This window comes from Peromyscus eremicus, chromosome 19, assembly GCF_949786415.1.
Source record: "Peromyscus eremicus chromosome 19, PerEre_H2_v1, whole genome shotgun sequence".
NCBI classification, from domain to species: domain Eukaryota; kingdom Metazoa; phylum Chordata; class Mammalia; order Rodentia; family Cricetidae; genus Peromyscus; species Peromyscus eremicus.
Window position 1 is genome coordinate 25,059,528 of NC_081435.1, and position 23,066 is coordinate 25,082,593.

The 23,066-nt window shown below is 54.7% G+C and overlaps 1 protein-coding gene across 2 annotated transcripts in view; it reads left to right on the forward strand.

Annotated features, from left to right (window-relative positions):
- The first annotated feature begins 4,320 nt into the window (after positions 1-4,320).
- Positions 4,321-23,066, forward strand: part of Psd2 (pleckstrin and Sec7 domain containing 2) — a 56,327-nt gene continuing 37,581 nt past the window's right edge. For both annotated transcript variants that reach the window (XM_059246739.1, XM_059246740.1), the window contains exons 1-4: positions 4,321-4,579; positions 18,312-18,731; positions 19,702-20,151; positions 20,527-20,721. In XM_059246739.1, coding sequence (XP_059102722.1) covers positions 18,343-18,731; positions 19,702-20,151; positions 20,527-20,721 — 1,034 coding nt within the window. In that variant the 5' untranslated portion in view covers positions 4,321-4,579; positions 18,312-18,342. The remainder of the gene's footprint in view (positions 4,580-18,311; positions 18,732-19,701; positions 20,152-20,526; positions 20,722-23,066) is intronic.

The window sequence follows — 23,066 nt, forward strand, 5'->3', positions numbered from 1 at the left end:
TCTCCCTGCCCAGACCCCTGACATGTGGCTTCCCTCCTCTGGCCCTGTGGAGTCCTTGGCCCACGCAGGGACTGGTCCCTGGCCTCATATTTATTCTTTGGTTCAGTACTGTTTCTTTCCTATTGTATGCTTCCTTGGCTCGTGGTAGATCTGGGGACTCAGCAAAGAGAGAAGGGACCTAACCCCAAGGAGCAGCTGTCCAAGCAATATGGAGGCACAAGTTGTGACTGGGAAGCCATTGGAGCCTGGAGGGGTGTCTCCTAGGTCTGGGGAAATCTCCCAAGAGGGGTCTTCCCTGCAGCTGCTGAAGTACCTCCCACCCAAAGGTTAGCAACCATCACCCCGGTTTTGTGTTTTCACATGCTTGTTTTTGTTTCAAAACCCTTTTTAGTATTTACAGCTTCGTTCTTTTTTTTCTTTTTTGTTTTTTTTTGAGACAGGGTTTCTCTGTGTAGCTTTGGAGTCTTTCCTGGAACTCACTCTGTAGACCAGGCTGGCCTCGAACTCACAGAGATCCACCTGCCTCTGCCTCCCAAGTGCTGGGATTAAAGGCGTGCTTTATCTGCTGATGCGTTCATCGTCTGAATGGCCTGGATGTACCTACCAGGTGCCAGTCCAGCTCCCAGGGACAGAGAAGTAAAAGAACTCAAACCATCATGGAGCCTATGGTCTAGGAGGTGGGGGCAGGAGAGACAGAGGCCAGAATGAGTAAGTGAACGGAATATGTTCATTCATGTTGTGGAGGGAAAGAAAGTGGGGGTGGGAGGGTGGAGTGGGGTGGGAGGTGGTGATGAGGGAGGGAAGTGGTGGGGGCATTGACAGCTGGAAGGAGAGCTGAGGGGGCTGGGCTGTGCAGATCTCTGGGGGAGGAGTGTTTTAGGAAGGGGACACATCACAGACAAGGGTCCTGAGGTCAAATGTGCCTGGCTGGTGTGGCTGAGGAGGCGAGGTCAGAGAGGAGCTGGGAGAGAAACAGTGGAGGACTCGGGAGGCCATGTGAAGATGGCGGGGTGACGGGACCGAGCTGTAGAGAGCTACTGCTTGAATTTGAGCAAGAGAGTGTGGGGTCTTTCCGTTCCATAGTCACCCCCGCCCCCATAGCTGCTGCGCTTGAATGCTAGGGGTGTGGGTGGAACCAATTACGAGGCCATGGTGACAGTCGGGGAAGAGAGGGTGGCTGGGCTAGTATGGTGGCAGTGGGGCTGACCACAGTGGCCAACGTGGGACCTAGGTGGGATGTTTCTGACTATCCGGGGATTGGATGCAGTGGAGAGGAAGGCAAAGATGGCGTCCAGGGTTTGACCTGGGTGGGCAGGAGAGCAGGAAGAGGGCTGGGGACTCCCCTGGGCTGAGTTAAGGCAGGAACCTCAGCCAGTACTGGTATCTAGATCTGACCTGGGGGTCATGTGCTGTCACTCATTGATCTGAAGCTAGTCCTATCATCAGGGAGTAGAGTCCCAAGACAGTGTCAAACGCTGCAGAGAAATGAAGAAGTCTGCACAGTGGACATGGGCTTGGCATTGCCACACGGCCCGGGCTACAGTCAGCCTCCAGGACTGTCATATGTGACTCGGGTGGACCTGGCTGGGTAGGCATGCCTACTGCATCTACTTGGGGATGCAAGAAACGTTGACTTTCCCTGGCATCTGTAGCCTGGTGAGAAGCGAGTGGGTGATTCCAGCTCCTTGGGGTGTCTGCAAGCTCAGGTGTCCTTGTGCAACACCCAAGCTGCACATCTGTACTTGGGAGTTGTGCTGGTGATTCTCATGAATGGTGATTCTCTCATGAACGGTGGTTCTCGTGAGTGGTGGTTCTCATGAGTGGTGGTTCTCTCATGAGTGGTGGTTCTCATGAGTGGTGGTTCTCATGAGTGGTGGTTCTCATGAGTGGTGGTTCTCATGAGTGCTGGTTCTCACGAGTGGTGGTTCTCATGAGTGGTGGTTCTCATGAATGGTGGTTCTCATGAGTGGTGGTTCTCATGAGTGGTGGTTCTCGTGAGTGGTGGTTCTCGTGAGTGGTGGTTCTCGTGAGTGGTGGTTCTCATGAGTGGTGGTTCTCATGAGTGGTGGTTCTCATGAACGGTGGTTCTCATGAACGGTGGTTCTCATGAGTGGTGGTTCTCATGAGTGGTGGTTCTCATGAACGGTGGTTCTCATGAACGGTGGTTCTCATGAGTGGTGGTTCTCATGAACCGTGGTTCTCATGAATGGCGTCATGGGTTGTGAGGGCAGAAGAGACGGGAGCTGCGCTAGAATCTGTTAATATCGATGGCCGTCTTGACAGGATCTAGACTCACCTAGGAGACAAATCTCTGGGTATGTTGGTGAGGGAGTTTCTAGACTGGGATAACCGAGGTAGAAGACCCACCTTAATGTGGATAACACCATTCCATGGGCTGGGGTCCTGAACTGGAAAAAAAAAGCGCAGGGGAGGGGAGCAGAGCACCAGCATTCACCTTTCCCCTTCCTGACTGCTTCAATGCCGCCAATGGCCTCAAGCTCCTGCCAGCCAGTATGCCTTCCCCATTGACTGTGAGCCCACAGCAGCCCTTCCCCTAAGCTGCTGTCATCAGATATGTGGTCACAGGAAGGAGAATGCAACTAACAGAGAGTTAAGAGAGAGGAATTGGGGACAGCTGTCAGGGACAGCGTTCAAGGAGCTGCGTTGTCCTGCGGAATGAGGGCAGTGGTGGAGCTGGGAGGCACTGGCTGGGGGAGGGTGGGTGACAGCACATGTCCCTCCCTCCCTGCCATTCTTCCCTGCTCTGTGGATAGGGATACTTCTGGGGATACTTGGGACAAGCCAACCCTGATCTTACAGGTCTCAGGGCATGGGAGACAAAAAGTGAAGAGCTGCTTCCTCAGGCATGCTGGGCTGCTAGGCTAGGCGAGGACGCTAACCACTGAGCTACACCTCCAGTCCCGGCAAGCGGTCCTCACCAGTAGAGCCATGCCCACTGAACACACACACACACACACGTGCCTGGCTCCGTGTGGACAAGCACCCAGTTCATCAGCTCCTTTTGTCCCTACCCAGCCCCTATCTGTCAGGTCTCTACCATCTGCATGGGGCGGATGGAGTGGGAGCCTAGAAAGATGGTCCGGCTGTGACCTGGGTGGGCGTGCAGGCCGTGACCTGGGTGGGTGTGCAGTAGGAATGCCTGGTGCCTCTACCCCCTCCTGAGCCCCAGGCGCGGCCACCCTCCTCAATGGTAGGGCAGTGGTGGGGTCAGGTTGTCTCTCCTCCCCCAAGAAGATCTGAGGTTCCTGCATGAGAGGGTGTCTGAGGGCTGGTGGGGGGTGAAAGCTTGTGTTCTAAGCCCTCTCTCAACTGCTCACTGGTTCCTCAGCTCTCCTGAAACCCGGGGCAAATGAGGTCTGCTCTCGGAGCATCAGTGTTTTTATCTGTAAAATGGGTCGTAGGATCGTTTTGAATCAAATAGGACACAGGGAAAGCATTAGAAGAGACTGTGGGTTTGGTGACCAGAAGCTGGAAGCCGAAGAAGAGGGAGAGAATGAAAAGTGGGCTCCCGTGGTAGCCCTGCGTCCCCTTCCCCGAGGACCGGGCCTTCTCACCCTTCCCTCCCCCAACTCCTAGGGTTTGGAGCCTCCTAGTGTCTCTCTGAGGGGTCAGATCTTGCTCTGTAGATTTACAGCCAAGAAGTCCTTAGTGTGGAGTGCAGGCACAGTCTGGTGGAACGCCTCCAGGAAGCGGCAGACCTGGGCTGGGGGTCCCCGAGGTCATGACTAGCCGGAGGAGAGGCTAGGGCAGGTGCTTCTGTCCCCCAGAGCGCTGTCTCCCGTCGCCCTTGCCTGCCCAGGGTGACCCCGTCTTTACTCCCATCTGCAGCAGGGCCTCTCTCTCTGCCCCAGTCCACTGTCCCCAGCTCCCGAGTCTGTCCGCACCTCTGGGCGCCTCTCTCTCTCTGTGGCTCTCTCTACTTTGCTCCCTAAATACCAAGGTAAGATCTCCCATGATGAAAATGGGGATTCTGGGGGTGGGGGGGGGGGTGGGGGCAAGGCCCGTCCCTCCATCAGGGGCTGGGACAGATGGGACTGTGGTTAGGTCGGCCAGAGGTTCGAGGACAGAGGCTGGGCCGGCTTAGGAGGGGGGCGGGACCTCGTGGAACTCCCCTCCCCCACTTTCTTAAAGGGTCCAGAGCGGGCCGGTGGGGGGGGGGGGCAGGGGTGGCCGCGTCCTGTGGGTGGGCGCCCCGCGCAAGGTCGCCCGCGCTCGTGGCCAGGCACCGCGGGTGGGCCCTCCTGGTGGCCACCGTCCCCTCCGGGCGGCGCGCGCACTGGCAGCCCCTCCACCCCCCGCCCTTCCCGTCCTTCCCGCTCCTCCCTCCCTCCCTCCCTCGCTGCTCTGTTCCCTCCCTCCTGCAGTCCGTCCCCTCCTTCTCTGCCCAGCCTCTCCACAGCCGAGGCTCCAACACCTGAAGGGACAGAAGCGGACGGACGGACGGACGGACGGACGGACGCGGGGAGCTCCAACAGGCGGCGGCGCGGGACCTCGGGTCCAGGGGTGGCTTCCGCATGGCCCCGCCGTGAGAGGGAACCCCGAGGCAGGGACCCGAGTGGTGAGTGGGGCCGCGGGCCAACTGTGTCCCCAAGGCCTGCACGCTCCGGGACCCCGCCCCTCTCCTTAGGAGGCCAGCTAGATCCTAGGAAGGGGTTTCGGGTGGGGAGAGGACGCAGGCTGGGTGGCGGGAGCCGCCCTCCGCCCTTTTTGCCCGCTAGGGTCTGCTAACAAAGCTACATTTCGAGATCAATTCTGTGGTGGCTGGAGCATCCAAAGGATGCGGTTGTCATGGAGATGGGGCAGGGAGAGGAAGCCCAAGATGGTCAGGACTGGGCCAGGGAGTGGGGGCACCGCCAAGAGCCCCAGTCCCGCCTGCAGGGAGGATGGGGCTGCTGGCCCAATTGTCTCCCGGGCTCTGCCTCCCGGTCCCCTCCCCCTTTTGTATAATCAGTGTCAGCGTGTACATTGGTGGGGTGCCAGTGCCAGTTTGGTGGTCTGTGGTTGGGGTGTTGTGTGCTAGGGCCAGCCACAGCTACCTCCACGGCGGAACATCTTTGAGGATTTATTTCTCTTTCCAGTTTCCCAACTTTGACAGGCAGGCCTGGGGCCCAGGCCTCTCTGTCTCTGCAAGAGCAGGGGTTCGCTTGGGGGCGTGGCAGGCGGTAGGCAAGGCCAGGCCTCACAGAAAGGCTATGGCAGCATGGAGAGGAGGGGTCCTTGGAACCGGGTGCCGGGTCTGGGTGGGGCAGGGATTCCAGATGTGGGGACCACCCTATCCAGCTGGCTCTCTTCTAGACTCCTGTCCCTGGAGGATCTGGGATTCTCTGAAATAAGACCCGGAGCATTGTTTCTACACAAGACCTTGGGCCCACTGCCCACTGTCCACCCCTTTGTCTTAGGCCCACCTTGCCGGGCCCAGAAAGAGATCTGGGGGCAGATGCAACAGTTATAATGCAAAAGGGCACAAGACTCCTTCAGGCAGCTTAGGACAAGCCTGGCTGAGCTGGCTGAGACCAAGCAGCCTGCTCTGGCTTTGCTGGTATAGGAGAGTGGGCCTGGGGTACCATTAGGATTTTCCTAGTCCCCTCCAGACCCCGGAGACAAGAGCTGCTTCATGAATACCACTCAGTTAGCTTGAGGGAACACAGGCAAGAAGCATAAGGACCACCTCCAGGTCCCCCACCCCCACCCCGACAGATGCCTTCCTCCCAAGGAAGCTACAAGTTCCATGGCCCGGGATCTATGAATCAAGACAATGGGCCAGCCACTTTTCTTGTCCACCCAGGGGTCTGGAAGAGAGAATTGTTCCCCCAAAGCCCTTTCTCCTGATGCCTGGTGCTAGGCAGTGGGTTTTGTGTGGGGCTTCTCCAGTGTTTGATCCTGGTGGAGAGAGCCAGGCCTACAGGCATGACCAGAGCCCTCGGGGGGTTCCCACACTCTGGGGTGAGTAGGGAGGTGTGGCCCATTAAAGGTAGAGGGATGACAGGTGTCCTTGGAAGGCCTCTTCACTGGATGCCTCCTATAGGGTTGAGGTCTCAGTGTTCACGTGATTTGTCCCTGGAGCTCTGAAGTGCCTTGTGCCATACTAAGAGGTCTCCTTCCTTCAGGCTTGCCCTGTCTGCTCATTACTGGGGAGGGGACACACGTCCCAAGCAGGTCTAGGGTCATTGCTCAAGGGAGAGAGAAAAGCTAGGTGCTTCCTGCCCTCCACGAGGCTGAGAGACAGGGCCTGGGAATGCCACACTGCCCTGCTTCCATTGATGGGTCAAAGCTACTGTGTGTGGGGTACCCCAACACCTGTGAGTTTTGGGAGAGACACCACTGTTGCCCCCACTCAGATCGAGAGGCCTCTGGGCCCAGGGAGCAGTTGTCTGCTCCAAGTATCTCGTGAAGGTAGGACTTACATCCGAGTATAACTTTCTCAGGCTCAGACCTGTGTCCCCAGCTGTATATCCCCAGCCACCTCCTCTTCTGCCCTGGAACTACAGCTTAGGACAGAGGTGGGCCCGAGCACCTCCCCATCTGCACGGGAGTCACCTTGGGGATCTGGAAGCACTAGGGTCTCCTAGGGAGGTGAGGTGGAGGCATTTTTCTTCTGGGCAGCCTGCAGACTGAAGCTACCTCTCTCCGCAGACGATGCTCTAGACCTCCTCTGCCAGATGGTCTTTTCCAGGAAAATCTGTTTTGAGAAGCATCTTGTGTCTGGGGTTCCATATTTAGCCTGGCTCCTTTTACGGGAGGATATACTCAGACTGTCACCCCTCAAGGGATGTTTGGGGGTGGGGTGAGTCCAGGGCTACACCTGGCTCCTCGCCACAGCTTCGCCAAGATGGGGAGGTCCTGGCCTGGCTGTGGTATGTCCCGCTGGTCTCTCTGGGGTCTGGTCATGTTCTGAGAGTTGGCTCACAGTGGAGTTGGGCTCATTGTGGGTGGCGAGTCCTCCTGAGTTGTGCCCGCACGTTTGGGCGCCTGGTATTCAGGTCAAGGCAAGCCCACGGCCCAGCTTGCTTCAAGGCTGTGGCTTGCTGTAGGCAGCAGCTCTCTCTTCCTTGACTCCTGCTCAGAAGCCCAGCGTGCAGCAATGCTCACTGGGGCCTCTTCCCAAACCGCTTCCACTCTCCTGCCTCATTGCATCTTGTCACACTCCGCATACACCTGCACCCCTTTCCCCCAGAGGCCAACATCTGGCCGTGCATCTTCCTCCCCTTCTCTCCCTCTTTTGAAAGTTGAAAGCTTTATAAACACACTTCCTCAAACTATCTCAACATAAATTCTCTGAATCAAGGTTATTTTTTTTCCCTTGCAAAACAGTTATACTATTATCCTAACTGAAAAATCTAGTAATGACTCAGCTTGCCCTTATATTTAACCTCCATTCAAGTTTCTCTAGCGGCTCTAGTAACATTTTTTGTAAGTATCTGTTATGGATATTTCTTGTTTGTTTCTTTTTGGCTTGGTTTTTGAGACGGGGTCTCTCTTTATATAGCTCTGGCTGTCCTGGATCTTGCTATGTAGAGCAGGCTGGCTTCAAACTCACAGAGATCCACCTGCCTCTGCCTCCTGAGTGCTAGGATTAGAGGTGTGCGCCACCACACCTGGCTATAAATCTTTTTTTTTTTTTTTTTTTTTTTGGCCAAGGAGCATACACTATATTTAGTTATTATACACTATATTTAGTTATGTTTTTGTTCTGGATTAATCTCACTTTTTTCCCCTTCCATTTTTGAAATGGGGGTCTTATGCAGTGTAGCACTGAGGATGACCTTGAACTCCTGATCCCTTGATTTCACATTCTTTCCTTCCTTCCTTTCTTTCTTTTCTTTCCTTTTTTTTTTTTTTTTTTTTTGAGACAGGGTTTCTCTGTGTAACTCTGACTGTCCTGGAAATCTCTCTGTAGACCAGGTTGGCCTCAGACTCACAGAGATCTGCCTGCCTCTGCCTCCCAAGCGCTGAGATTAAAGGCGAGTGCCACCACTGCCTGTTGATTCCACATTCTAAATGCTGGGATTTCAGGCATACTCCACCATGTTCAGCTAATCATCTGACTTAAAAAGTTTTTTTTTTTTCTTATGCTGTTTTTACACCTTCTCAGTTTTGGAGTTGTATGGACTCTCCCGTGTTCTGGCTTGTCTTCTTGCTTGCTCCTGATCAGATTCACGTTAAACATCTGTGGACACAGCCCATAAGTGATGTTCTATCCTCAGTGTCCCATCCGAGGGCACACCTTACAATAGATAGTGTTATGTGAGGCCACTTGGCTGAGGGTCCATTTGCTATGATTCTTTACTCGCTTTAGCCTACAACCAGAACTTCATCGACTTGGGCACCCCGGCAGCAGGGGTGTGCGGCTTCGAACCATCGAAACAGATCAAACTGATTCAGACCAGACTGCTCTCAGATTTAATACCGCTGGGTGGAGGCAGGTGCTGCTCATGAGGAGAGAAGGGAGGCCTGAGAAGGATGTGGGGGGAGTGGCAAGAAAATGGGCACAAGGTGGAAAGAGAGACCCAGGACTCAGCCTGTGGAGGATGAGGGCAACTTGTTGGCTCTTCCCTCAGGGTATTGGGAGCCCCTGAAGGATTTTACAGAGGTGAGTAATGGGGTCATTTTGTGCGCTGGAAGTTTCTCAGAAGAGGAATAGGATTGGTTGGGTAGCACATTGGATGAAAGCTCATTTAGGAGGCTGTGATGTGGCCCGGCACAAGCTGCTTGGAAACCGTGTGGTGCTTCTGGTGCAGCCCTTCTCGTGGGCTGTGTGGCTGGTTGGCCTACTGGGACAGCGTCCGCATCAGGCTGGAAGCAGAGGGTGACCAGGGAGCTGTTGCCTGTGGCTTGGGAAGGGGGACGGTGGATGGGGTTTGGGTGTATGGAGGACCGTGGATGGAAGACACCACTTCGCAAGTCCAGAAGCTTCTTTTGTGGTGGGGGCAAAGGGAGACCACGCACAACCTGCAGCAGGGGCGGGTGGTGGGTCCAGGCACTAGCCGGGGCCCTTGAGTAGGTGAGGGGCCAGCGTATAGGCAGCTGCCCTGCCGGAGTCAGCAGACTCTCTCTCACCTCATGCCACAAGACTCCATTAAAGCTCTCCCTAGTGAAACCCTGCTCGGTTCCCTCCAGCCTGAGGAAAACCACAACCTGCCCCCGCGGCTCTCACAGTACGTCCAGCTCACAAATTCAGATGGGTCTGCCGCTGTCCATCACTCAGGTCATGGCCTGGAGCCCACCGCCTCCTCTTCTGTTCAACACTTCCTTGTTGCTCCTCACCCAGAGTCTCAGATAGGGTCTCTATTGCTGTGATGAAACCCCATGACCAGAAAGAAAGCTGGGAAGGAAAGGGTTTATTTGGCTTCCCTGTCCACTCTTCATCATCAAAGGAAGTCAGGACAGGGACTCAAACAGGGCAGGATCCTGGAGGCAGGATCTGATGCAGAGGCCATGGAGGGGTGCTGCTTACTGACTTGCTCCCCATGGCTTGCTCAGCCTGCTTTCTTACAGAACCCAGGACCACCAGCCCAGGGACGGCACCCCTCACCATGAGCTGGGCCCTCCCCTATCGATCACTAATTAAGAAAATGCCCTACAGCTGGATCTTAGGGAGGCATTTTCTCAGTTGAGTTCCTCTTCAGATAACTCTAGCTTGTGTCAGGCTGACAGAACTATCCAGCACACTTGGGTTCTCCTTGCCCATGTCCCTTTCAGCTAAAGCCTTCGAGAAAACAAGTCCCAGCTTCCTCAGTTGCCTGGGCCAAGTTTACCCACCCTCCTGTTTCTGTACCTCTGCCCTGCCGTCCTCCTGCCGCTGTGGGCCAGGGCCACGTGTCCCTCGGCCTGTGTACCAGACCTTATCGCCTCTGGCCTGCTTGAAGACGCTGTTAGCAAGTGTCCCCTTCCGCATCATAGTTCCGTTCTCTCTGAGGTCATTTCATCAGGAAGTGTCCTGCTAGTTCTTCCAGAAAGATGGTTCTTTTGCCGTCTCCAGCCAGGGCCACTGCATCGCTTCTCTTTCTAGCGAAGGCGATCCAGACTCCACATCCTCTCCTCACGCTCTCTCTCTCTGACTCTCCTCAGTTGTGAGTGCCTCTCTGTATTCCCTGACCGTGTTTCTCAAGGTCACCAGTGACCTCATTGGTTCAGCAGAGCCAGCTTCCCATCCTTGCCTGCAGCCCCCCACATCCCGGCTCCTTCTTTGAGATGCTTCCTGGGCCTCTGGGTCGCTTGTTCTCCCGTTTGCTTCCGACGATGTGGGTTGCTTCTCAGCCTCGGCCGCTGGCTCCCTTCTTCTCCCTGAAATGGGAGCGCTCCAGGACCCAGTGCCCGCACAGCTGCCTGGCCAGGGCTTTACACCGATTTCACCTAGTGCTGCAGCTTTAAGTGCCACCTGTGCCTTGCTGGCCCCACGTCCGTCCATCTGTGTGTTCATGCCCCCCAGCCTTACCTTCCCATGGAAGCTTCAGGTACTCGCTCCACACTTCAGCTTTCATGCCAACCAGATGCCTCTAACTCAACTTCTCCAACATGAGACCTTTCCACCCATCCCCCCTCTCCCCCTCAGGGGTGGCACCTCCATCCATCGGGCTGCTCAGGGTCTTGACGCCCTTGCTTTTCTCCCACTGAGGCTTTACCAAGTCGAGGTGTCCCCTCTACGGGCCGGCGGTGAGGGAAGAGGCAGTCGTGGACTGCCCGGCAGAGAGCCCCACTAACTTCTTTCCACAGCATTGCGCTCTTCTCTTTCTGGAGGCCACAACCTTTGTCAGAACCGAGCTGAAATCGGGCCAGGACAGGTCAGGGAAGTGGAAGGAGGGTTGGGGGGAAGAGATGATTGGTAGGGGAGGGTTAAGTGGCATTAGGCAGTTAGGGTCTTTGGAGGATGGGGAAAGCCACGTGGAAGGAGGTTGGAAGGAGAAGGGGTTCCCTTGGTGCCACTTGGAAACATGAGCATCTGAAATGGGCAGAAAGTGGAGGGTGGAGCTCTTGGTTCACCTTGGCTATTGAAGAAGACTGAGCGAGATGCTCAGACATTGTGCCCTCCCAGCGGGCAGGCTTCCTCCGTGTACCCTGCAGCATGGAGCTGTCTGACACAGCACACAGGCCATGCATGGGTCAGATGTCTCGGAGCAGAGTGAGTCCCAGGTACCTTCTGAAGTTGAGGGAGGCAGAGCAGTGGTCAGGTGGCAGTGGACTGCCAGATCTGGACAGCCTGGTTCTTTGACAGCCTAGATAGTGAAGGTCTTACCCAGCAGGGAGGTCAGCTGAGGGGTGGATGGATTCCCTGCTCTACATGACTTGGGATTTGAAGGCAGACACTGTGGATTTCATTCATGTTAAGGTTTCTCCAAAGAAGCATGCTGATGTATGCAAATGTTAAGCAAATGAGGGTGCCAATTGTCTGGGGGTGATAGGGAGAGAGAAAGCTAGGGGATGTCAAGGAATGACCTTTGCGGAGTGGCCCTGAAAGTCCCAGTGGGCACGCACAGATGGATGCACATCTGCACACATCCCTGGGGTCTCCTCCTGTTCAAATGAGACTACCAAGAGAGGCCTCCTGGACCTCCACAGCCCCTGGAGGCTGGCCTCCTAGCAGACAGAATGGGCGGGGCTTGTTAATAGCTTCAAGCTTCTCTGCCTGAAGGGGACAGTCACTCAGAACCCAGATTTTCAGCTCTGACTTAACCCTTTGTGTGGCTCATGTGCCTTGAGACGGAGGTAGTTATGAGCCTGGCCTTGGGTGGGAGTGTTGCGGTTGCTAAGTCTGAAGCGCTTGCCTAAGGGAAGGGGTTCCTTCTCTGTTCACCCCACTGGTCTCCTCCCTTATGCTGGGCCTCTGAAGCTCCTGCCTGGGACCTGTTCTGACAGTTGCCAAGGACAACAGTCTCCAAGGCTGAATGGCCTGTGCTGTGTGCTGTTCTTCCGAGCACTCTACTCAGGGCATGGGCAGCCACCTGGTTCCCTGGCAGACCTGAGAAGCTTCTGGAAGGAAGTAGACGAGGCACTTCCCTGGATGCAGCCCCTTCCTCATTTTCTTCAGTTATCCTGTGAAATAGGGGCTGCTAGTTTGCCTCATTTTGTGGATGGCCTAGAGGCTTAGGAAGGTGAGTGACCTTCCTGAGGTCACATGGCTGGTGGGAAGTGGAGATGTTCCCAAGGCTCCCGGGTAGTCATGTTTCCAAATATTGTCCTGGCTTCTTCCTGCCCTCAGGGAGTGGGATATTAAAGTACTTGGGTGATCCGACTTGGGAAGGCTCCTGGACCTCTTTGCTGACAGGAAGAGCCCGACCTTCGGATCTTGCAGCTGGCAGAGGCAGAGTCAAGGAGAATGAGATGTGTGGTCTAGGGATACCACCCAAAAGTCCCCGTCACAGCTGCCCACCGTCCATGCTGTCAGGGGCATGATAGATTCCTATGGAGCCCTGGAAGTGCTCAGGTCTGGGCCAGTTTGTGCCCCAGGCTGGTGAGGGGCAGAACTGGCCAGGCAGGGTCTGTTCTCAGCATTTGCTATATGCCAGCCAGTATTTCACACGGATTGTCATGCTTGGTGTGTGTGTGTGTGTGTGTGTGTGTGTGTGTGTGTGTGTGTGTGTGTGTTTCTGTAAGAACCTGACCGTGGTGTGCTAATAATTTTATGTGCTAGAGAGCTCCTTAGTAGAGTAGGATTTGTGTGTGTGTGTGTGTGTGTGTGTGTGTGTGTGTGTGTGTGTGTTTCTGTAAGAACCTGACCGTGGTGTGCTAATAATTTTATGAGCTAGAGAGCTCCTTAGTAGAGTAGGATTTGTGTGTGTGTGTGTGTGTGCGTGGGGGGGGGGAGGATAGTGGGGCCAGTGTGAGGGCTTAGGGTGAGTCCCAGGGGCAGATAATAGGTCTACAATGGAGAGCATTTCCTCTCTCCTTGCCAGGGAACCCTGGTGGAGCTCTGTGGGCAAGTGTCTGAGGTAGAAGGTTCTTGGGAGACTGGAGAAGTTGGGGTTCAAGCTTGCCCAGACCCAGCACTTAGAGGGTTCCACAAGAATCTACCATGCTCCGGACAGCATGGGCAGTAGGCAGTTTTGAAGGGGAACTCTGGGTGGTCTGTGTGTGGGCTTTAGGTGGTCTGTGAACCTTCCCAAACAGACTGTTGGATAAATACCACATGCTAACGGATTGCGCCCCTGGAGCATCCGCGACAACCCCAACAGACTCTGAGTGTCTTGCAGATGTGTTTTACAGATGTGAGGGTCCATCTGGGGCAGCCTTCCAAGCCCCATCAGGCGCTGAGCAAGATCCTGAGCTTGAGAATGTTCTGAATCCGATGCATGTGGGCTGCTGAGGCCCGTGGCTCATCTACCTGAGCCCCCCAGCACCCTGGAGGCAAACCCAGAACGTCCTGGCTTCCAGCTCTGATCCTTGGGGCAGCTATGGCCTCAACACCTCCAGATAACATCCGCAGACCTTTCTGTATTTCTGGCTTGGGCTCAGCACCCTAGAGGCTTAGATTCTGCCTGTCCTGGGTAGTTCTCATCATCTGGCACCCATCATGGCTCTGCCTTATGCCTCATTTCCACCAAGTGGCCTATCCACCCTCCACCAAGCCATCTGCTGCCACTCTGTGTAGCGATGGCTGGTGAAGGTGCCTGTCTTTCCCATTATCATCTCAGCCTAAAGTTCTGGCTTGTCCCCTTTCCTGTCTCCAGATTCTCCAGAGATGGAAGGAGTTCTACCCTGGGTGTCCAGTAATGTACATCTAGCTGTCCTTGACTCTGTGCTTAGGTTTGAAGGCTTCTCTTTCCACCTTGACACCCCGAGGAACTGTCTCCTCCCCTCTGTGTGGTGGTGTGGGCCTGAGTATGTATGCACATGTGCATGAGCACAAACGCCTGCTATGCATAGCTAAACACACAGGTGTCTCACAGAGCAAGTCAGCCTGGAGCCTGCCTGCTGGAAACTCCTCTGGCCCTGTCCTGGTGCTTCGCACAGCCCCCAGCTTGCACCCCAGCATGGAAAGGACTATAGAACTGTCCAACCCTGCAGCAGCCTTGCTCCCAACATGTTCCTCGTTGTTGCCGAGCCTCTGCCAAAATGGAGAGGAAAATGATCCCAGTTACTCAGCCGACAAATATTTATAAAGCATCTCTATGTACTGGGCATAGCACAGGCTCTGGACAGCTGTGTCCATGACAGGCCCTGCCCTGACTGGACTCACGTCCCAGTGTCAGGGAGGTGGTCAGGAAAGAAACGTGTATGGGGTTTGGGGAGTTGCAGAGATGGTCGCCAGTAAAGTGCTTGATGAGCAAGGCTGAGGACCCCAGAGTGCATTCCCAGCATTCATATAAAAAGCTGGGTGTGGCGCACACCTTTAATCCCAGTACTCAGGAGGCAGAGGCAGACAGATCTCTGTGAGTTCGAAGACAGCCTGGTCTACAGAGCGAGTTCCAGGACAGTCAGCACTATGAAGAGAAACCCTGTCTCAAAAAAGCAAAACCAAACAACAACAACAACAACAACAACCCCCCCAAATGAACAAACAAAAACAAAAACAACCACCCCAAAACCTGGGTGCAGTGGTATGTTCCAGTACCTCCAGTGCTGGGGAAGCAGGACTGGAAGATCCCTGGGACTCACTGGTCAACTAGTCTAGCCAAATCAGTGAGCTTCCGGTTCAGTGAGAGACTCTGCCTCAAAAGATAAGATGAAGAACAATCGAGGAAGACACCCATGTTGACCTCTGGCTTCTGCACATATGTGCACACACGTGCATATGAACCTGCAACATACAGGTGCACTCACACAGGCACCAAAAACTTAATTAATCAAAAAAGGAGAGTTTCCATTTTCCTTGGCACTCTAAAGCTCAGAGGAGTGTGACTGGGTAGTCAGACAGGACCTCTATTTGGAGTTGAGCCTTGAATGGTAGGAAAGGCAGTCACCGAAGGATCCAGGGAAGCAACATTCTAGGCCAAGGGTACAGCTGGTGCAAAGGCCCTGAGGTGGGAATGAGCTAGGGGAGCAGAAAGAGGCCAGGGTGGCTGGGGAGGGGACAGCAGAGTGAGCTCAGGCAGAGCATTTTTAGGCCATGCTGGGGAGACTGGATTTTCATTTAAGGGAGATAGGAATTGCTGGAGGGTTAGGATGGAGGGAGGCACGTGGTGTCTTTTATTTTTTGCAATATCCTCTGGCTGCTGCCAGGCAAACAGGGAAGGGGACAGGGTTATCTGAGGAGCAGTTGAGATCTGGAAAGTGTGTGGCTCTTCAGTCACTCCTGGCCCAGCCCTTCTACTATCATTATGGTCCCCATGTCAGCTGGTGCTGAAAGGAGGCCACTGAGCCCAAGGTCATCCCAAGGGCTGTGGGTAGTGAGAGGCTCCTGGAAAGGGGCTTGGATCAGGCTGAGAGGCGGGCCACAGCGGGTCTTGAATGCTGCCAGCTTGTCATTGGTAGGCGGCTCCCTGAGACAGATGCTCAATGGCCCAGCTCCACTCCTCTGCTCTGGCCAGCAGGGCTGGAGGCAGGAAGGGTCACTGCTTTGGCTTGTTTCTCTTGGTTGAGGTTTGGGGGCCTTGATTTCATGGGGTGGGGGTTCAGCCTGCACCTTAGTCTTTCTAGCGGCAGAGGGAGACTGACCCTGATTGCGAGGAGTGGGATCTCAGACAAAGCCTTTTCCGGTGTGCGGCTCAGTCTCTCTTGCACTGGAGAGTTGAGTTCAGCTGCCGCTTCCCCTGGGGAGCTTGCTGTTCTGTGGATAACCACCCCCTCGGCATCCGTGACCTTAGTGTCACTTACCTGCTCTGCCATCTCTTGGCAAGAGAGGCAGGAGTGAGTCTCTGGTCACATCATGGCTCAGAATGAGGACGTGGAATATCATTTTACACCTTTCACCTTGAAACATCCCCTCTGTGTATCCCTCCCAAGACTCAACTACTCTGGCCTCTACTGGCCCTCAGCCTGAGCAAGGACTCTGGGCCCCTTGCCTAGAGTAGATCTCAATGCCGCCCCTTGTCTGTTCAGCCCTGGAACCGAGGGCATGGGTCAGTGCCCAGTACTGGCAGAAACTCCGTCCTACTCAAAGCTTCAAGGGACATGGTAAGGCAGGTAGATTTGGGATAGCCTGAAGCAGTTTCTAGAACTTACAGAGTGCTAGGGGGGTCACCCAAGAAGTCCTTGATTTGTCCATAGTCCTAGCTTTGGTCTTCTGTGGCTTGGACATCAGGTGGAGCCACTTACACCCTCAAGTGGCTTCAGGGAGACCAGGCAGAACCTTAACCAGAGCGGCTCCCACCCTGCCAGGCTCCGTCTCTGTGCTTGGGTGCAGGAGCTGGAGCCATGCTGGCAGGGTAGGGGGCTCAAGCTGTGTCACCCAAAATCAATGCCCTGCTGCCCTGGATTGGTGAGACCGTGGAGGGCTAGACCTCAGGCAGCGGGCTACAAGCCCCCCACTCCTCTCTTCCTGGCTATGTTCCCCTTGGAATCTCCGTTGAGGAGGTGACCTCCTGCCCTCCTCTGGGTGTGCCACTGGGGGGAACCAATAGAAATAGCAACGGCAGCAGGGATGTAGGGCAGACCAGAAAGACTCCCTTACTCAGCGCTAAGCCTCCAGGGTCTCTGGTGTCCTAGCATCAGGGCCAGATAGCTTAGAGCTTGGCTTGAAGATGTTTTAAATCTTTGTGTGTGTGTGTGTGTGTGTGTGTGTGTGTGTGTGTGTGTGTGTGTGTAAAATCTGAACTTAGTGCAGTTGTTAGAACTCTAGGTAGTCTATGTAGAGAGGCCCTGTCTCAAAAAAACCAAAACCAACCAACCAAACAAAAAACCCACCCATACTCTAGGTAGTGACAATGGCCTGGGCTGAGGCCACCGATCTCTCTCTTTCCAGCCATCTTTGACTCAGTGTTTGAAAACCCAGGGTTAAATGATTTTAACTGGTCTATAGTAGCTGAGCTCTCCTCAAAGGCCCCGGAGTCCCCAGAGAGCAGAACTCGCTTTCCTCTCTGGACTCACATAGGTGCAAAGTCCTCCTGGAACTTACCTCTTTCCTGCAGGCCTGAGGCGGTGGCCTGGGGCGGGCCTGGCAGGTGAGACTCAGGAGCAGGCAGACACCAGGGCTCCTGTCCTTTCCACACTGCAGCTTGTTCTGCTGCAGCCCAGAAAGCTGACTTCTCCCTCTCCTCCTCCAGCCTCTCCTGAACTCAGACCTCTCCAGAAGTAAGCAGGGTGTTGGGGGCCACCAAGGCCCATGTAGTGGAGCAAGGGAATAACTCAAACCAGAAACAGGAAAAGTCCAGGCACCTGCCTCTGCAGCTTTCCAGGGTGTTGGGGGCGGGCCTGGCTGTGTCTCTGGCTGAGATTACTTGGGAGGGTAGCCTAGACTGCAGGGGCCTGGAGCAGAGGGGAGAGAATGGGTGAGTGAGGCCACAGCCCATTGCACGTGGCTTCTGCCTTCCTAGCTAGAATGCCATGGGGCAGGAAGCCCCTGGAGGTTGGGCAGAGCAGGGTGTGGCTCTTCCGGCTTCGTTTTCCCCAGAGTGCTTCTCAGAGGTCTTCCTTGAGCTCTTCCTTAAGATGTGGTGAACTCCTGGGAAGGGGAGGGCTCATGAAGAAGGGAGCCCTGGTCTCTTTCCCTTCTTCTGCCCTCGCTAGACCCTTGCGCTGGCAGGGGCAGCCTTGCCTCAGCGCAGCGGGTAACGCCCAGCACCCTGGACAGCGCGCTGCTCACGGTGGGCCCCCTGTGGCTGATGGCTGTCTCCTGGCTCTGCTCTGGCCTCCCTGGAACGCCCCCTGCCAGCATCAAGCTGCACTTTCTCGTTCATTCCCTTGACTTCTCTCTTAGTGCCCCCTTTAAAAGCAACTCCTGGGCCAATTTCCTCCACTAGTTACAAATGCGGGTTCCTCTGTCTCCTGCAGCCGGGGCTGAGAACATGTGGAGAGGCACATGGCCAGCTAAGACAAATGTGGGGTTTTGTCTCCTTACGCTCTCAATAATATAGGGGGGGGGCCCTTCAAGAGCTGCTGGACACTTGCCCAGTTCCTCACTACTTGGGTCTTCCTCAAGGAACTTTGGTGGATTCTGAAGGACACAACCGAGACCCTAAGAAGCAATAGAGAAGGCAGGGGCTAGGGTACAAGGGTCCAGCCATGGGCCAGAGAAGCGCTGGAAGGGGGGCTGGCCTGACCATTGAAGTTAGGGTGTCGCAACCTGAGCTCATTCCCCAGCTGAAAGTTACCAAGGAGATGATCAGGCTGCCCTAGCCCTGGTTTCACAGGACTCCAGACCCTCTGACTTCCGCCCTGTCTGACTGACTGACTTTCTCTCTCCGTCTTCTGTCAAGTGTTTTGGAGCCCTAGGGCTGGCTGGGTCAGATGGAAGCAGTGACTGTCATGGATGAAGAAAAGCTCCCATGTGAACTGTGTGAGGAAGGAGGCGCTGTCGAGGACCACAGCCTGGAGCCTGAAGGGGAGCCTGGGGTCCAGAATGGAATGGAAGCCAGTGGGGGCCCAGGCAGCCACACCAGCAGCCCAGGCGGTGGGAAGAGAGGCCCCTTAGAGGGAACCATGGAGCCCGTGGGAGACCCAGATGCGGCCCTGCCTGGCCTTAGCCTCTCTCTCACCAACGGCCTGGCCTTGGGACAAGATGGGAACATTCTGGAAGATTCCATGGAATCCAGGCCCTGGAGGGCTAGTGGACCAGCAGAGGAGGAGGAGGATGTGTCCAGAAATCTCTGTCCAGATGCTGAGGACCCTCAGCTGGGGTGAGTGGGTACCCTGGGATGGGCTAGCCCCCTAGTCTCTCTGGGAGTCTGGGATTTCCTGTTCCCACTTTCAGCTTCTGAGTGTTTTGAAAAGACAGAGTCCTGCAAGGGATTTCAGAGGCAAGCAGGCTTGCTGTCTCCCCCACCCCCCGCCAGCACTTAGACCCCACAAACCATAGTGAGCCATCTCCATGAGGGGCTGTATTCTCCCAGCTGAGGGTGGAGCTTCAAGTCCACTCAGAACGTCTAGATGTGAAAGGCAGGTTATCTGGCCCATTCTCCTACCTCAAGACGGCCCCAGGTGCACAGGCCTTGTGTGCTCATCCCTCCCAGGGAACTTCCCTGGGATTTTGAATAAGTTATATCAGGAACCTTGTGTTTTTCCTAGTCAGTGGAGTTACAGTCTGTTTCTCAGCAGAAGGTAGAAAAACTGGTCTTGGGGTACCACTGGACAAGGAGGAGGGGATGGGCACACAATGTCTAAAGGCCAGGAAGTCTGAGAAGAGCACACACACATCTTGTAGAGCGTAGCTGTGGGCCTGCCAGGCCTGAATGGGCAAGTGCACAGGGGTGTGTAAATATGTATGGGGGTACGTATGTGTATCTCCAGCCTTTACATTGGTATATGCACAGGGGTGTGTGAGTATGCATGGGGGGGCACATGTGTGTGTACATGTGTGTGCACGCATGTGTGTCTAGCCTGTACATTGACATTTGTACAGGAGATATGTGAATATGCATGGGGGTTCGTGTGTGTGTGTGCGTGTGTGTGTGTGTGTATCTGTGTGTACCCAGCTTGTACATTAATTAGTATATGCACAGGAGTGTATGAGTATGCATGGTGTGTGTGTGTGTGTGTGTGTGTGTGTGTGTGTGTGTGTTCAGCTCCTAGAGACTGGTAGTGTGGTATCTAGTCTTAGTATGGGGGGACATCTAGCTAGAATGGTGACTATGCTCTTTCATTCTACAGGCTGGATTGCCCTGGGGAGCCAGATGTGCGGGATGGCTTCAGTGCCACTTTTGAGAAGATTCTGGAGTCAGAGCTGTTGCGGGGCACCCAGTACAGCAGCCTGGACTCATTGGATGTGCTGAGCCTCACTGACGAGAGCGACAGCTGTGTCAGCTTCGAGGCCCCCCTTACACCTCTCATCCAGCAGCGGGCCCGAGACAGCCCCGAGCCTGGGGCTGGGCTGGGCATTGGGGACATGGGGCCTGAGGGGGACCTGGGGGCAGCTGGTGGTGGTGATGGGGAGCTGGGCAGCCCCCTGAGGCGGTCCATCTCCAGCAGCCGCTCGGAGAATGTCCTGAGCCACTTGTCCCTCACCTCGGTGCCCAATGGGTTCCATGAAGATGGACCTGGGGGCTCAGGAGGGGACGACGAGGATGATGAGGACACGGACAAGTTGCTGAACTCTGCCAGGTGAGGAGGGGCTGGGTCGGGAGCAGATAGGGGAACCGAGACCCAGAGGAGGCAAAGCATTCTGGGAGGGCAGTGTCCACAATCCACAAGCGCTCCCTCGCAAGGTCACCTTGTCTATCCTCTGCATGCAGACAGCCCGTCCAGTCTTGAGGGTGCGTGCACTCTGCTCGTCCATTCTAATGGCTCAGAGCAGGTCGTATTGCTATGCTGAGGGCACAGCCACATCTGATTCACTTGAGCCGCTCTGGAAGTCTGGCTCCATGCTGCCCGGAGTGGAGCCTCTTTCTCTCCTCTGCTCTCCCCCCCCCCGTCTCCCTCCCCCTCCCAGTGGATTTTCAGTGGGATCCCTCTGATGCCCCTCTTTTCCCTATGCAGTGACACCAGCCTCAAGGACGGCCTGTCGGACTCGGACTCAGAGCTGAGCAGCTCCGAGGGGCTGGAGCCCGGTGGCACAGATCCTCTGACCAACGGGTGCCAGGGGGTCAGTGAAGCCGCTCGCCGGCTGGCCCGCCGCCTCTACCACCTTGAGGGCTTCCAGCGCTGCGATGTGGCCCGGCAACTGGGCAAGAAGTGAGTGCGTCTCCCCAGCTCCTATCCCAGGCGAAGCAGACCCATTGTCTTCCTCAGCCCCGGGAAAAGGGTGTTGGCGACTTCTTTCAGGGGTAGCTAGTGCCAGGAGCTCCCATCAGGCCTTCAAGGATACCTCCTCCTGTCACCGTCCTCATTCTTGACCTCGCCCTAAATCTGTTTCCTTTCTGGGCTGCTGGGGAGAAGGTGGCTGCTGTCAGGGAGGGAGTGGTGGCAGGCGGCCTCTCAGGGCCGGGGCGGGATGGGGGGATGTGGTTATGGTGTCACGAAGGGCAGCAGAGAGGACAGAATAACGCGACAGGGCTGGAGCTCTACCCAATGGGGCCGGGTGGAGGGGAGTACCTATGAGGGATCCGGGTGCAAAGAACACTAGGCAGGTAGAAGTTCTGAGGAAGATTGGGAACCCGGTGTGTGTGTGTGTGTGTGTGTGTGTGTGTGTGTGTGTGTGTGTGTGTGATGCGGGTGACATATTCTGGGTATGTTTGAACATAGTGTGGCCCTTGCCTTGGCCCTTCTATCCACCGGGACTCATCACCCCAGGAAGGCTGGGGGTGGAAGGAGCTGGCCAGTCTCCTGTACCACTCACAAGGCTAAGGCAGATGGTCAGACCTGGGTCAGGCTTAGATGAGGGGTTTAAGTCTTAGGAGGCCTTTTTGTACCCTCTGAAGCTTCCTTGGACCTTGGGCAGTGGGTTCCCGGGAGCCCTTCCTAAAAATCACAACTCAAACTCCTCTGGCAGGCTGAACATCTCCATCCTTGGGAGAATGGGTTCCTGCCACGGTTCCCTGGCGCCCTCTGCAGGCTCCTCCTGCAATTCCTGCAGCTCATCCCTCCCATCCAAAAAGCGCATGGGGTAGGGTGGGGCGAGGGGGCGCTTCCATCTCCTCATCTCCAACTCTCAGGTCTTTTGCCCTAGGTGGCTTCTGTCCCTTTCTTTCTTCTCTTAGCCCCTTCCAGATGGGTTCTTGCCATTCTGTGTCGTCTTTAGAAACTTCTCTTTCCCATCACTAAGGGCTTAGGGTATTGGAAGCCGGGGGCTGCTACCCATGCCACCTTCAGCAGCATCAACACAACTGGTCCACTTGTTTCTATCTCAAGTTTTTCATTACGAACATTTTGAACATACACAAAACAGATAAACAATACATCCAACAGTTCGTACACCCATTATACAACTTCAAAGTGTTCTGAGGTCTCACTGTGTAGCCCAGGCTGGTCACCAAATCCTTCTGCCTCAACCTCCCAAATGCTGGGATTATAGGTGTGTATCATCACACCCAGCTCTCAGCTTTGGTGTTCTGTTATTCTTTCCTCTGTTAACCCACAGCTTTCCCTCCACTTGTGGGAAGCATATGCATATACTCTTATCATTTGACTCACAAGTACTTAGGCTGTACCTCTAGCTGATAAAAAGCATTTTTATACAATTCCGTTATTACAGCTAACAAAATTAACAAAAGTTCCTCATTATCTCCAACATTTGGTGTATTTCATTTTCTCTCTCTCAAAAACATCAATTTGGTCAGGTCTGGTGGTGCAGGCTTGTTATCCCAGCTGCTGGAAGCCTGAGGCAGGAGGGTTACAAGCTTAAAGCTTGCCTGGGCTACTGAGTGAGTTCAAGGACACTCTGGGAAACTTAGTGAGACTCTCTCAGAAATATATAAGATAAAGATAGGGCTTGGCTGTAGCTCAGCATAGAGCACTTGTCTTAGGTGCATGAGGCCCTGGGTTCAATCCTTCATACCACCACCAAAAAATAAATACATAAATAAAAATTGTGTGGTCAAATTAGGGCTGGAATATGATTCACATGTTGCACTTGGCCCTCTCTTTCACAAGTGGCATTTAATATACAACCAGCCACCTCTCTGTCTTTTTCATTTCTTCTTTCTCCCCCCCCCCCCCGCCTCTGGTACATGTGTGTTCATCTGTAAGAATGGATGAAAACATCAACCAGAAGTTGGTCTTGAGTGTCTTCCTCTATTACTTTATATACCATGTTTTGAGAAAAGGTCTCTCACTGAATTTGGAGCTCACTGACTGGCTAGGCTGCCCAGCCAGCAAACTACAGGGATCCCCTTGTCTCCATATCCTCAGTGATGAGATTACATGTCCACGCCACCACAGTGGCTTTTTTACCTGGATGTTAGGGATTCAAACCCAGGCCCCTAGGTTGTGGATGGAGTTTCTCTGTGTCTTGGCATCTGTTCTCAAATGACCAGACAGAGACTTACTGTTAATTATAAATGCTCGGCTGCTAGCTTAGGCTTGTTACTAACCAGCTCTTACAACTTAAATTAACCCATTTTTATTAATCTATGTGCTGC